This window comes from Chlamydotis macqueenii, chromosome 5 (assembly GCF_036417535.1).
Source record: "Chlamydotis macqueenii isolate bChlMac1 chromosome 5, bChlMac1.mat, whole genome shotgun sequence".
NCBI lineage: Eukaryota > Metazoa > Chordata > Aves > Otidiformes > Otididae > Chlamydotis > Chlamydotis macqueenii.
This window is the reverse complement of record NC_141560.1, coordinates 17,445,854-17,461,070: the sequence shown is the minus strand read 5'-3', so window position 1 is coordinate 17,461,070 and position 15,217 is coordinate 17,445,854. Positions and strand designations below refer to the sequence as shown.

Sequence of the window (15,217 nt, the reverse complement as noted above, 5' to 3'; positions counted from 1 at the left end):
AGTGAGGAACTATCCTTTGGGATCAGGTTATGTTGGGAAAAATACGGAATGTATTTTTAAGGCAACAGAGAAGAAGCAAGCTGCTGGATAAACTGTGCCAGGAGAGCTTTAAAGTCCTCCTGCCGCCCTGAAGGGGACCAATAACAAACCTAGGAATAGCAAAAGGCTTTTGAAATCTAAATGCAATGTGAGAAAACTCCTCGGGCTTAGAAGTGGCGTGTAAGTACTGTCTGGAGGGCTGGCAATGCAAGCAGAGGTGAGGCTGGAGCAGACTGAGCATCCCCAGGCACTAAATGAGCCACAGGCTGAAGCTGAAGAATAGCCGTGCATATCTGGGGGGACTTGGACAAATACTGTTCACTGCTATGTAAAAATACGTAGACTGGCTGTAAATGCCACTATTGTAGGCAGATGGCTATGGCAATGGGGAAGACTGATTTGGACTTTACAGCTCTTAGTTGGAACGTTTGCTAAAAAAAAAAAATAAGATTATGCCTTGTTTTCTAGTGAATGTGCAGAAAGCTGGAAAATAATTGCCAAGCCTGGGAAGATTAATGAGAGGCACTGTTGCTATTGTAGGACAGTGTTTGATTTCATTTCAATACAGGAATTAATGCTGGTGAGGTCTGTGGAAGATGAAAGGAGAATCTCAGTATAATTTTATGAAGTTTCCAATCCTCACATCTGTAGAGAAAAATAAAGTTCATGTAGAAAGCATGAAACCCAAAAACTAAATACCTGAAAACAAGTAGAACCTGAAAACTGTTATTTTAAAATATCTTATATCTAGGAGAATCTCTTGGTGTTAGAGGGTCTGTCTCAGGAAGTTTCATTGCTTAGGGTGATCTACTGCATGTTTAGCTGCTATTGCCACAGCTGATGAATGCAAATCAGTCTTTTGCTCTCTAGTTACTTTAGACACCTGTCAGACATATTTATTTCTGTACAAATTCTGTATTTGTTACAGACAGGTCAGATAGGTGTTTGGGGAGGATTTACAGGAAAAAAAAAACTTGTTGTCTCTTCCTCCGTAAAATTGAGCAAGTAAATTTACCAAGATAATAAAATCACAGCACTGGTAAAATACATGCCAAACGTGTCTGTTTAATCACTGATCCACTATTGGTTTTTTTGTGTAGGCTGCTAACTCTTTGTTCTTCACACCTTGCTAATATATTCTGCACGTTATCAAAAATCCTCAGGCTGAGGCTCTCACCACCACCACCGCATTGCAGGCTGTCTTGGAAGCGAGCTTGGAGGCTGTGCTCTGATGAGGAGCCTAGAGAAGGATGCCATAGGTGTCTGCTTCAGGCTTTGGTAATTAAAGGCAGGAGAAAGCACAGAAGAAAAGAATAAGATGTATTTGGATAGAAATTAGTAGGGAATATAGCAAGTTGCACATTACTGCAACTGAGTGGAAATCTTCACGTCTGCATGCGACACAGATTTAATCTATTAGCAGTATTCATACTGGAAATGGCACAGCCCGTAGCTAAGGGGAGGATTATTTCCTTCCCTGCCTCTTAACCTTTGAGTGCAGAAGTAGCACATTTTACACAGATGTGTGGAGACTGTCAGATGTCTAAATGCTACTGGTAAAAGCTGGCTAGCTATAAACCATTTTGCAAACTAAGTTGCAAAATTAGCTTGGTGCTGGTCCTGGGCTAATAGCTCCTAAGCTTGGGCTTAGCCCCACGGCACTGTAACTTTCCTGCATCCATCCAGCTTTGTGGGCAGAGGAGTGGATACATCCCTCTCTGTGCCTGCCCAGCTACTTAATAAGCTGCTCTTAAATAATCTCCTACCAGTAATGCTGATAGCATTTTTCTGCCTTTGTCGGTTACCCTGCCACATATTCTGCTTTGATGCTGGACCAAGGCAGGTGGCTTCACATTTCCCTGCTGTGCACGGCTGCTCTCCCAGCAGGCTGCTTCACAGCTTTTTTCTACACCTGGATTAGCGACGTTTTGGGTAGGATGTGGAGGAAGGAGATATTCTCTGCAGTGGAGGGTAGGGAAGTATTTTATTTGAGGCATCGCTCATTTATTGGTCAGATCATTTTGTGGATGAAGGTGGTAAATGAGCTGCAAGTGTGGGCAAATGGGAATTTCAGAGAGTGTGCAATTGGGGGTGCAAATAATTTGTGTGGAGAGGCACATGCATGTGAATATAGGGAAATGAAGACTGTTAAGGCTCTAGATGGGAGGACAGGCAGTTTTCTCCATTTCGCCTTACGGCATCATCAACAGAGACAGACTCCTCCCATCTGCTGGGCTCAGCAGCATCATTGAGCAAGCGGTGGGAGGTGGCTGCATCATCCCAGGGTGCTCCTTTCCTAGAGAGCAGGCACACACACACATGCCTGCTGGTGCTGACCCAAGGACAGCAGCTACCCAGTATATTCTGTTTTGTGTTGGTGCTTCTTGCATCCAACATAAAAATGAAGGGACTTGACTGTCAAGGAGAAGGACTCCTTGCCTTCACTGAAAAGAGTTCAGCATCCTGCAGGCTTCGAGCGGTAGAAAATAGCAAAGAACTGGGAAACTTCTTGCAGCAGTAGTTACTGGCTGGTCAGGATTCCCCAGCTGTGCTCTCCCCTCACTGGGATAAAACAATGGGCCCTCTAATACACCACGGATCCCGACTCCTCCGCTTCAGGTCAGCCAGTTGGAGCAGCCGCTGCATCCACAGCTCCCCACCTGAGGAAAAAATGGGACTGGTGGTGAGTTCTGTCTTTGTGCCCTCATTTTCCCTCTCCTTACCCACAGCTTGGCTGTGAGTCCGAAGAGCTTCCTCTTGCTGTTCTTTCCCATATAGACAATATAGGTTTTCTTCACCCTAGCTAGAAGCCAGCTCTCCCCAGGAACTCCTCTCCATTCCTTGCAGAAGCTCTTCTCCTAGGCAGCAAGTTTGTTTCTGACAGGAAGGGAATATGCTCACAGCACCCCATAGAGATGTGTAACAAAATCCCATATCTGTGAGGTGCCTTTTAATGAGTTTTCATTATACTCCCCAGCACAACTACTCTAATATGTGATTACAGAAGACACATAACTAAATTTTTAGCACCAACTCTCTCTATTATATCAACTCCCAGTGTTAGTAGATACCCAAAGCTCTTGTGTATGATTAGCGATGAGCTGTGCTACTGCAACTATTAATACTGTTTCTATAAAGATTTTATTCATAAAAAGCTCAATAAATAGGCACTAAATGTACTGAGCCTGTAGGAAAATAAGAAATTTGCCATCTCTTTTAATGTGTCTTTTATGCTTTTAAATGTGTCTGGTGTATGCATGTTTGTGCACGGCATGGACTAAGATAATTTTTTTCCAACTGCTATGGGTTACTAGTGCTTCTAGTCCAAACATGTAAAATAATCCTCTGTGGATTATTTTTCCTTTAGAATCTCTCATGTCTCTGGGATTACAGCTGCATAAGTTAAATATCACATAATTTGGTTGGCAATAGACTGCTTACCCTGGGAGCATTCCAGTTTGTTTAGCTTTATTTAACCTTATTTCCTTTAATTTAGGAGACAGTCATTGGATTCTCAGCATTTTCACTGGCAGTTCTTGGACCAGCTGGATGGTTCCTGTGCCACCTTCCAAGCTATAAAAAGAAATAGAAAACATCCCTTCAAAATTAAGATCTGGAGGCTGCAATAAACTTTAACACTCCTAACTTGGACTTTCTTGAATGGGAGAACACAGTGGCTTGAGGGCCAGTTTAAAACAAAATAATTGAAAAATGAGTTCAGGTTTTATGTATGTCACATTGCTTCTGTACGAAAAAACCAAAAGTCCAGATAGAGAATAGGGCTAACTAAAGTCCCAGTTCACACACCATCATTGGTCCTGGGGGACAGGTCCCAGGTCAGAAAGCTTTTGCAAATATTGTAGAATTGGACCTGGTTATAAAATGGTGTAGTGATGCAAAATAGAGATAGGTCTACTCTTCCAGCTTTGGCTGCTATTGCTCCTGCATGGACCAGTCTGAATCTGTCATCAGAAAAATATTTTTATAGTACTTTTCATTTAAACTAATCTCAGACCCAAACTCTTGAGAGTTTAAGATTATTTTCTTGAAAGTTTAACCTTTAGATGTGTTATTTTGGTGTGTTCCCCCACCCAATCTACTCTTCCATCAGAGGAAATGTTTTTCTGCAGGTTGTGATTGTCAGATATGTCAATTTAGTTCCAATTTTTTGGTTAAAATTTGTGACATTTGAGGGATTTCCCCTGGTTGCTATTTATAATGAATGCTATGATAAATACTTTGAAGTCTAGACTATTTTTGAAATAAGTACAATAAGTAGTATTTGTTATGCCATGTTATATGTGTTATAAAGGAATGTCTTCTAATGATTTCGTGTCTGTCTTGCAAAAAGCCACAAAATATTAACCTTTTTTGATGCTTAAATATTAGTACAATACGATTTATAATTCCATTATGTAATTTGTAACATCTAATATCAAAACAGATTCTGAAAGTGGGGCTATGAATGTGTAAAAGTGTACATTCTTGCTGTACTTCTAAAGTATGATTTTCAAATAAATTGTCTTCTCTGAGTTGCCTTCAGTCTTTTAACCACAACTAATGTTTTCAGAGTGAGAATAGAGGCAGAGAGATAAAGTGGTACTGGTTTATTTTTTTCCAAAAAACTGTAGCTTTGTCACTGAATCAAACAGCCTGATCTGTAGCCCAGTTACGTATGTGGAAAGTTTCCCACAGATTTTGATGAGTTTTGGGTAGGCATCTACGTTCCTGGTATCCAGAGAAAACTCCATGCCAGTAACTGAAATACAGCTGGGCAAACACTCTGTGAAGTTCTGCTCCTGCACTCCATGAGCATGTCCACTGAAACCAATAATGCTATTTTGCAGAATCTTTTATAAAAAATGGTTTTGAACATTTCAGCGTGCCTGCTTGTCCTGCATCTGATTTTGTCATCCATCTCTCCCCTAGTAATAACTCAATAAATCAGTAAGGTATAACATTTCAGTCGTTGTACTTGTCCTTTTAAATTGTGGTCATAAATAATAAGATTGCCTGGTTATAATGCCTACTTGGAGTATGTGAGTGAAGCACTGAGAATTGCACTAGATGAAATGCGGTAAAAAAGTCATACAGTATTTAATATTTGGCAATATAGCTATATAGGGATATTTATATTGAAGCGGGGATAATTTTTAAAAACTACTTACCTAAAGGACTATGTAAAATGTAAGTATTTTTCATATTTTTTTTTTTCAGAATTCCAATCCACTGCAAGCATTTATTCCTAAAAGTAACATATATTACATTTTACAGGTGTTTTAAAATACTGCTGTTTTCATGTCGCCCTCTTTACTGATGGATTTCAAATGGATCTTTAACCCTGAGACTGGAAGCTCTGAGGAACGTGGTGCACAGAAAACCAAGATAAAAAGGAGGGAAGCCAGGTCGTTGCAGGCACCTTTATTGCTGTTAGTGTGGTATAAGTAAAGCTAAATAGCTTTACCAAATGCACATCAGTGGAGCCCTTTGCAAAGAGAGGCAAGAGCCACACTCCTGTAATTCTACAGACAGGGAGTACCAAACATGAACGCCTGCCCACAACCAGGCAGCAGGTTAGGAGGAGGTGGAAACAGACTGTTGGAGGAAGGTTCCCTGCTGTGTTTCTTATCGTCTATCTACATCAGTGGTTTGCATTTCCTGCAGATGTGCCAAAGCTGGTTTTAAGCTGGCTACAGGTTGTAGCTTAGGTAACACGTACATGCCTAAGGGTAAGTGGCTGAAGCCTGTCCTTTCATAGGAACATAAGTAACAGCCATTCCAGCTAAGGCAAAAAGTCTTTTATTGAATTAAACTTTGTAACATTCATATGGTTTGTGATTATAGTTATCTGCTGCAGCACATATTTATGCTAAAATACTCATTCTAGCTCTGCGTAAGTAGAAGGAGAAGTGGCCATGGTGCCTTTCAGACACTATGTTGCCTCTTCTCAAGAATGGATGCTCCGGATGAGCTCAAACTCAATTTAAGAGACCCAGTAGTATTCAGCTTATGGTCCATAAACACACTGTGTCTGCAAAAAGTAGATGAGGAATGTGAACCAATTGTCAGTAGACTTAAATTTGCTATAGATAGGGCAACATGTCAACTTGACAATTTGTAAGGATCTGCAGATTAGAAAAATGCCGACATTCCTGTGTAAACTGCAGCAGCTTTCCTACAGGCCGCTCTAAGGGTGCCCCGGTTCTATCAGTTAAGTTCACTTTGTGTTTCACACCAAGGCTCCAGTCTCTGACAGTCCACCCTTCAGTTCATCTTATGTAGCTCCTGGACTCCTCTTTGGAGCAGACCAATTTGTAGGAGAGACTGGCTAACTTACTGGCTGCTAGGAAGCTAGCCTTCAAGCACACAAGCAAGGTCTGTCAACTTGAGTTGTTACTGAGCCAGAGTCTGCACCCTGGCATGGGTCACAAAGATGGTACACACACAGTAAACCACTGAGGACCTTAGCAGCGTTGAATGTCACATGCTTTCTCCTTGCCTCCTTCATGGAAAATTCATGCCTTCTTTTGGTCTCTGTCACTGTTTTTGCCCAGCAGAGGCCTTTCCTAAACATTTTTACTTCAATGTAGAAATACTAAAGCAAAATAAAAACTGTACTCTGGGTTTTTTGTCTTCTATGTTAATGTCTTAGCCTTTGGGCCATGATGCTATGAAAGGTTTAAGAAGGCAGGTTTTTGACACTTGTCATTCTAATTCCTAAACCATTACTAACACTACACTGTGCTTTTATTTTAGCCATGTAGGTAGATGGTATAGTCAATTTTGCACAAGTCCAAGATTAAAGGTAAAAAAAAAAAATGCAGCTTATTAGGAGGACATCTAATTCAGCCAGGGTGATGCTGATTTTCACAAACATGGCCTGGTACCTGTCACAAATACTGTGCTTCTTAGAGCTAGTAAAGCAAATCTCTGATTTTATAATAGTCCTAGTACGTGCTCATTAGGCTTGTGCTAGTTCTCTATGCAGGTCACCATTTATTTCTCAAAACTCCACTGCTATGGCAACAAATTAAGTATTTTGTTCACTTAGAGGCTAATGAGATTACTCTAGAAGAGAAATTGAGGGCATGTATCGGAGCTTTTTTTTACAGTGACAGATATTGACAAATGTAATAATAAAGCTAACATCCACAGAGTTAGTTGAAATAATTGTCAGAATAAGAAGAAAATTACAGATTTGTAAATACAACCAAATAACCACTGTATTTCCTAACAATTTTTTTTTCTGAAGTCTTATTTATTCTAAATTGGAGAGGGAAAGAACAAACATTAACATCGCAAGCTGGCTACCCTGTTGTGATCACAATGCTAGCAATGAGACCCAGAGCTCTTTATTGCTCAGTCTCTCACTTTAAATCAGCTTAAGCCAGTGATGACTGAAATGCATTTGTCAAATGCCAGATGGCATAACTGATATGAGTTGGTGGCTTCAGCCAAGCTTCTGGTCACATCACGATCATTTCTGCCATGACTGCCAACAGCTATTATTCTATTCTATTCTATTCTATTCTATTCTATTCTATTCTATTCTATTCTATTCTATTCTATTCTATTCTATTCTATTCTACTCTAATTCGCTGCCCAATCCTAATTTCTATCCTACTATACTCTACACCTTCCTCCTCAGAATAGCTACATTCCTGTCCTCCCACAGCAGGAGGTCTAGTTGATTTTTTTTTTCTGTACATACTGCTGTGTGATAGTAACACCAAAGGCAAGATAGGAAGTTTTCCTTGCATTTTTAAGTCTCAGCATGGAGGCTAAGACTGGACATCTCCTCCTCAGAAGAAATTATTTTCCTGCACAAGACTATACAAACTGTCAGTAACATTGTGTTACTTTCGTGCATAGCCGTGATTTTATTTTCTGTGAGCAAGAAGAGGTGGCTTTGCTGTTCACTGTCTTTTGGCTGATGCCAGTTACGCCAGGTGTCTGAGCCCTCAGGAACAGCTCCAGAAATCATCCTGTGTCAACTGGTATACATGCTGTAGCATATCTCAGTTGAGCCTAATGGTTCAGTTTAATCCCAGATAGACATTTTCCTCAAGCGATTATCTATTTGACTATCATTCATGAGGATTAATGCTTATAGAGAGCAAAGATTTAGGAACAAATTAAATTTAATGGTCTCTACCTATTGCTGTCAAATGCACATGTCTGAGCCTGAGGGACTCCCATCTGCTGTTTGAACATAACAAGGAGGAGGTCGGTCCCTACATAGGTCCTGTTTAGGGGCTCCAGTCCCATCCCAAGCACCTTGCATCAGGGTGAGGTTAGCCTGGGTTTAGTGGTAGATACTCAGAGAGCACCATGTGGGTTGAAAAGTCCTGAGTGCCAGAGAAGCTCACCCTCTCCTGCCGCTGCTCCAGTTGACTCCTTATGTTTGGCTTTTCTACCTGGGATTACCACTGGCTCATCAGTCAGACTCTACTCTCCCTTGCCTCCTTTATTTCATGGCTGAGCCTTCAATCCAGATAGGCCTGTAGTGATTAAAGCAAGAGTTTGAGACATTTCAAGCATTTTCCCACCTCTGCGGCAGGGTTTAATCTCCCTATCACAACGCAGTTAATGATAACCTCCTGACAGAAATTGTAAGAAGTTTCAAAAAATCAAGATATTGGCTTAAAATAGATTAAATTGAAAGTTGGTTATCTTTAATAGTTTTGTGTTTATTTATAAAACTTACAAAGCATTTAGGTCCTTGCCTCTCATTTAGGCATTGAAATCCGCATTTGCTTCAAACATTATTTATACTGCATTTGAGTCTTTGAATGTGTCAGGCAAGAACTAACTTTTATTTAAAATTCAGATACAGACTCATGTAATTACCTGGCTCTGGAATCTGAGCTTTTAAGGAAAACACCAGGAGAATGTATCAAGAGTTGCTAACAGTGAACATCTCTATATACAAAGGTGTACATATATACCATAAACAGATATATAGACAGTTTTATTTTTTATATATGCACACATTCACTTTAATTTATGAACATTTTAAGAAATTTTCTGTACATGATTCAAGGTAGGAGAGCTTAAGATTTTTCATTTTTCAGAAAGGATTACCTTTCTAAAAGTAGATTTGTTAATGCTTGGAGATTAAAACCAAATGAACAACACTACATTTTGTGTCTCTGTTCAGAGCTGAATACTTGAAAATGTAATTCAAAGTAACAACAGTCATTTAAATAGTGAGTTCGGCTCTGGATGACTTATTTTCTTCTTACAATGTATTTCATTAATTTATTCTTGAATTATATTGTAACTGCAATGCACACGGTTACGGCAGACAAAGTTTAGTTAAAAACTAGCACAAAGCATACAAACAGTATGCTTTCAACTGCTTCCAAACCTTATCTACCTTATCCTGCAAAAGCCACAGTAGAAGGAAATAAGAGAATTAAGTCTCTTTAGTCAATGAAACAAATAATGTTGTTTATAACTAATTCCTCTGTAAGAGGCAGGTATATTCTGTAGCTCTCTTGGATATAGTTTTTCACCTTCATATCCAGACATTCATCTGACTGATTTTCAAGGATCACCTCCTTCAAGCACCAGAATGGTCCCTAGCAACATGGAGGAAGTCAAGCACAGGTCACAGGAGGCTTGCATGGATGAATGAGGCATTCCTGACAAAAGTCAAACACGAAAATAAAGCATAAAAGAGGTGAAAGCAGGAGCAGGTAACCTACAAGGAACACAAAAAACACTGGCCGAGTGTGCAGGGATGGAGTTAGGAAAAGTAAGGTCCACCAGGAATTGAATCTGTTGAGGGAACCTGAAGAGCAATGAAAAGGGCTTCTACAGGAACATCAGCAGCAAAAGGAAAGCTAGGGAAATTATGGGTCCATTGCTGAATGTGGCAGGGGACCTGCTGACGAATGAAGTGAAAAAGGCTGAAGGACTCAATGTCTTCTTTACTTTGGTCTTTTCTGGTAGGACCTGCCTTCAGGAATCCCAGGCCCCTGAGGCGAGTGTGACATTCTGGAACAAGGAAGACTTACCTGTCAGTAGAGGACAATCAGGTAAAAAAAAACAGACATACACAAGTCCATGGGACACAATAGAATGCACACACAAGTGCTGAGGGAGTTGGCCAATGTCATTGTAAGGCTGATTTTGATTATCTTTAAAAGGCCAAGGCAACTAGGAGAGAGTCCTGAGAAATAGCAGGTGGCAAATGTCACTCCTGTTTTCAAGAAGGACACGTAGGAGGATCTAGGAAACTACAGGCCATTTAGCCTCACCTTGATCCCTGAGATTATTCCTCTCTACCCAGCACTGGTGAGACCCCATTTGTGTCTCATTCTGGGCTCATCAGTACAAGAAAGACAAGGACATACCAGAGTGAGTCAAGGGAACGGCTAGATGATGAAGAGACTGGAGCATCTGTCATACGATGAGAGACTGAGAGAGCTGGGATTGTTTGGTGTCAACGAGAAAAGGCTTGGAGGGGGTCTTGTCAATGTGTATAAATACCTGATGGGAGAGTATGAGAAGATGGAGCTAGACTTTTCTTAGGGGCACTATGTGACAGGAGGCAATGGGCATAAGCTGAAATACAAGAAATTCCACTTAAATATAAGAAAAAACTTTTCTACTGTGAAGATGGTTGAACCTTGGAACAGGTTGCTTGGGGGCGTTGTGGGGTCTCGATCCTTGCAGATATTTGAAACCTGATTGGACATGGCCCTGAACAATCTGCTCTAGTTGACCTTGCTTTGAGCAGGGAAGTTGGAGAAGACAATCTCCAGAGCTTCCTTCCAACCTCAGTGATTCTGTGATTCTGTGAAATTTCCACTCATGAACTCAGAAAAGTACCATTTAGGTTTTTTTTTTGTTTCCATCAGCTGGTAAGTAAGTTTCCCATTCCTCATCAATTCATTGCTAAAAATATGTTCTTGCATTAATGACTTGTGGACTTTCAGATGCCTGCAGCTTTTATGTGTTCTCTTAAGTGAGTGCATGCAGAGGTAAAAAGCACATGGACATAAACCTTAGTGGCTTAAAAATGTTTCCAGTGGAGCACTGTACCCATTTTATTAGGCAAATTCATGAGGAACTTGCTGAGAAATGGTGACTTCTATTCAGCACACAGACTTGTGAAATTAATTCCCAGAGTGCCATGTTCCTGTATTTGCTTCTTTATGATATTTGTTCACAATTTAAAGCATGAGTCTCTATACTTGTATTAACAAAACAGGCAAAGCTATCAAATTGTTTGATGAAATAACAGATGATTGTATCAGGATTTATTTGGGGCTTAGCCATTGTTCAGGCACGCAGAAGGACTCATAAGCAATAAATTGCTTTCCATATACCTGAATTATATGCTGAACTGTACAGGACCTTGTTCAGTAAATGCAGGCACAGCTGCAATTTTCAGCTAAGAAGAAATTTTACATGAGAAATGGAATTAATATTTTCCCAGTGTACTTCTGCTTTATCAACCTGAGTGTCTTTATCAGGGTCACCACTGCAGTGTGTGAACACTTGGTATATTTTAAAGGATACCTATGGGAGCTCAGTTCCTCTCAGTGCGCAGTTCCCTATTGTTCTGTAATGAACAATAAGGCAGTTCAGATTGATTTGTCACATCAACAAAAATAAATTCAAGATAAAGATGAGACCTGCCTTCAACAGCTTATTCCAGTGACATCTGAAAGCCATTTGTCTATATTTTAATCACTTATGTTCTATGTTGTGAGACCTAGGTTTGGGGAAAGTGGGGCTTGTTGCACCAAGTGACCTGCCTGGGTGCTTCATGAAATGAAATAAATAGAAAAACTCTGACTGACTTCAGTAGGATCGGATATCACATGTCAGATTATAATAAAAGAATGAACTTAAATGTTTACTCTTAAATGATTAAATGTAAAAGAGTAAACTTAAATGTTCAGGTAGCAATGTATGGGATCTTGCAGTGAGCCCAATGGGAAGAAGGAGCAAACCAACACAGGGGAATGGGCCAGTGCTCTTTGCTTTTGTGAAGTACTGCTCAATAAATGGAGGCGATTCCTCTCCCAGTTAGCTCATGGCCTTCAGTTGCTGATCAGTCCCACTGTAGTCACTGCAGCTTGTTCATACTAACCAGTGGTCGTGGTTTGAGTTGGCTCCTCTGTCTTTTGGGGGCTTGCAAGCAGCAGGGAGTGTGGAAAGAATTATGGTCTCAAGGAAACGCATTGAGCTCTATTTTGGACCTAATTAAGTGGTGTTAGAAAAACACTGCACATTCAGTATTTTTAGAAGATTGCTTTGAGAAAAAAAAGCCAACCTGTTAAATGCCAGTGAACAGCATCTGCCCTTTCACCACAGTTCCTGGCATAGAATGTGCATCATCCCCAAACCAGGGCAGCAGTAATTTGGACGCACTGCCTTGCATGGTGAATAATAAAATGTACCTGTTTTTCTCCACCTCCACAGCAAGGTTCTCTTTGGCTGCCGCAGGCCTACTCATCTAACATAGCCCAGCGTTTTGAGGAGAGTATGTTGCAACTGCTTTTTTTAATCTATAAACATCAAGGCTCCCATGTCCTGGCTTATGAAATACTACTGCTTCCACCTTTCTCAGAAGTGTGAGGATCTGAAAAATTGCCATGGAAAGTTTCAGAGAAGAGACTTGCAGCTAGCCGTTCATTCCTGAGACCTGGTAAAAGATCATAGAATCATAGAATGGTTCAGGTTGGAAGGGACCTTCAAAGGTCATCTAGTCCAACCCCCCTGCAAGGAGCAGGGACATCCCCAACTAGATCAGGTTGCTCAGAGCCTCATCCAACCTGGCCTTGAACGTTTCCAGGGATGGGGCCTCCACCACCTTTCTGGGCAACCTGTTCCAGTGTTCTATAACTCGCATTGTGAAAAATTTTTTCCTAATTTCCAATCTAAATCTACCCCCCACTATTTTAAAACCATTACTCCTTGTCTTATTGCAACAGGCGCTACTAAACAGCCTCTCCCCATCTTTCTTGTAGGCCCCCTTGAGGTACTGGAAGACCGCTATCAGGCCAAGACAGGACACTGGGGAAGCTGACAGGACACACACGGGTGAAATAATTTCTCTCAGCGCAAATGAACAGTGATTATAATTATATTGTTATTACTGTTCTCCCACCACGACTGGTCTTCCCATCCAGGTAATGGCAGGCCCATCCCGGAGGTGCTTGGCCCAGCATGGGAACAGACTCGGCCAGAGCCACCTGCCTGCCTGCCTGCCCACCTGAGGTACACAGCAGGAACCCAGGGGGCCGAGGGGAGGAGAAGCAGTGAAAGAAATAAAATTCCTCTTTCAAGCAAAGATTAACGGGGAGTACACAGACACAGCACCACGAACAGCCCCTGACAAGAATGCCGCCATCCCTGCCCCACCTCCGGGCTCCCCCTCTTGCAGCCCCCCGCAGCGGCAGGGCTGGGGGGTGCGCACACCAGCCCCCTCAGCAGCCCCAAACATCCTCAAAGCCTCGTGGGGCTCCGCCGGGGCCCGGGGGGTGGGAGCTCCTCAAGATCTTCCGTCCCGGCAGCTTCCTGCCCAGCGCTGCAGCGAGCTCGGTGCTTCGGCGGAGGGCGGGCGTCCCCGGCCGGGGCAGGTGCTTCAGGGAGGGCAGGCGTTCCCCCGCCCCATCCCTTGCGAGGCTGCCCCCACCTCAACAACCCCCCCATCCCCGGCCGCCAGACGCGCTTTCCCTTTAAGAGTCCGTTCCCGCCCGGCCCCGCCTGCTCGCCCGCACGCCCGCCGCTCGCCGGCCCGCAGCCCTGCGGCAGCGGCACCGCTGCCGAGGCGAAGCGATCACCGCCGCCTTCACCGCGGCCGGGCGCTCCTCGGCGGCTGAGGGGCACAGCGGGGCGGCAGCATGTCCACCAAGGCGGAGCAGTGTGAGTGGCGGGGCCGGGCGGCGCGGTGCGGGCCGGGGCCTGGCCGAGGGGAGCGGGGGGATGGCGCTGCCTTGCTGCCGGTGCTCAGTCGCCCTGGCGAGGGTAGCGCTGCCCGGCCTCCTCCCGCGGTGTGTGGCGTCCGCGTAGCAGCTAGTGCAAGGGGAGGCGGGGGAGGGGGGCTGCCCGCATTCTGGCTCTTTCTGTCTCAGCCGCCGCCGAGTGTTTGGTGCCGGCGGCCCTCGGAGCATCTCGCCTCCGGCCCCGCGCCCTTCTGGGGTGGCGGCGCGTTTGTGGAAAGGCAGCGCCGGGGACCCGAGTGAAAGAAATGAGGGGTCGGGGGGAAGAAATGAGGGATCGGGGGGTGAGAGTTAAGATTGAGACCGCCGGCTTGGCCCTGGGCCCCACGCCAGGAAGGGTCCAGCCGGTGCTGTGCCCTGTCCCAAAGGATGTGCCCACCTGAGAGACTGGAGAGCCGGCTGTAGAGACCAGCAGCGACCCGTGCGTTGCCATCTCGAAGGTGGTCTTGCTGTGAGGTAGAAGGGAGATGTGCTGTCATTATTGCCCGTCCTGTTCTCCTTTTGGGTGAATGTAGGCTGGGTGTTGCTGTCTTGCCCGCCGTAGCCCCCAGTCTCCGAGCAGGACCCCCGACGTGCTGACATCCCCCTGCCCGGGGGCTAGCGCGCCTGCTCGCAGCCACAGACCTTCTAACCACCACGGTGACTGGATCCGATCAGAGCAGGATCTTGTGACATGGTGGTTGGGACATGGGCAGCTGGGCCATGCTGGCGTTCCCCACTGTTGTTACTGCTGGTGTGTCTGCAAAAGCACTGGTGGGAGGCTTAAGGAAAAATACCGGGGTAGTCCAGCTTCTCGCCCGTATCAAAGCTGCTTTCTCTCCTGGTACAGTGTCATGGTTGTGAGCTGGGCAGTCTGTGACCAGTAGGTTGGATTGATGTTTGTCATGATGACATGATGTGATCTGACACTTCTCATGCTGAGACTTGCTGTCTCCCTCCTCCAGGTCACTGGGAAGGATCCTTGTGTTTGTATGTGCTTATGCTGAACTGATCTAAGGAAAAGAATACTTGTATTTTTTTTAAATTAGGATTTACTGCTTATTTACAGTGATGGATGATGTTGCTATTAAAGTATTATGTGGATGCTAATTTATTGCTGTAGGGATGCACTTCTGGCCTCATAAACAGAGACACAATGTTCTGACCTCGCAACAGCCCAGAAGTGTGCAGTGTTCAGATCTGTACTGTTCTGTTCTTTCTTCCTTCCCCGCTCC

At 43.6% G+C, this 15,217-nt stretch overlaps 1 protein-coding gene and 1 long non-coding RNA gene across 5 annotated transcripts in view; one reads left to right on the top strand and one right to left on the bottom strand.

Moving 5' to 3' along the window:
• Positions 1-250: 250 nt before the first annotated feature.
• On the bottom strand, positions 251-14,525 carry LOC147600508 (uncharacterized). The gene is made up of 3 exons (XR_015258625.1): positions 14,383-14,525; positions 3,481-3,612; positions 251-684 (listed from the first exon to the last, which is right to left on the bottom strand). It is a non-coding gene; the product is annotated as an uncharacterized LOC147600508 (long non-coding RNA).
• Positions 13,905-15,217, top strand: part of UNC79 (unc-79 subunit of NALCN channel complex) — a 113,560-nt gene continuing 112,247 nt past the window's right edge. For all 4 annotated transcript variants that reach the window (XM_086748285.1, XM_086748284.1, XM_086748282.1 and 1 more), the window contains exon 1: positions 13,905-13,926. In XM_086748285.1, coding sequence (XP_086604411.1) covers positions 13,905-13,926 — 22 coding nt within the window. The remainder of the gene's footprint in view (positions 13,927-15,217) is intronic.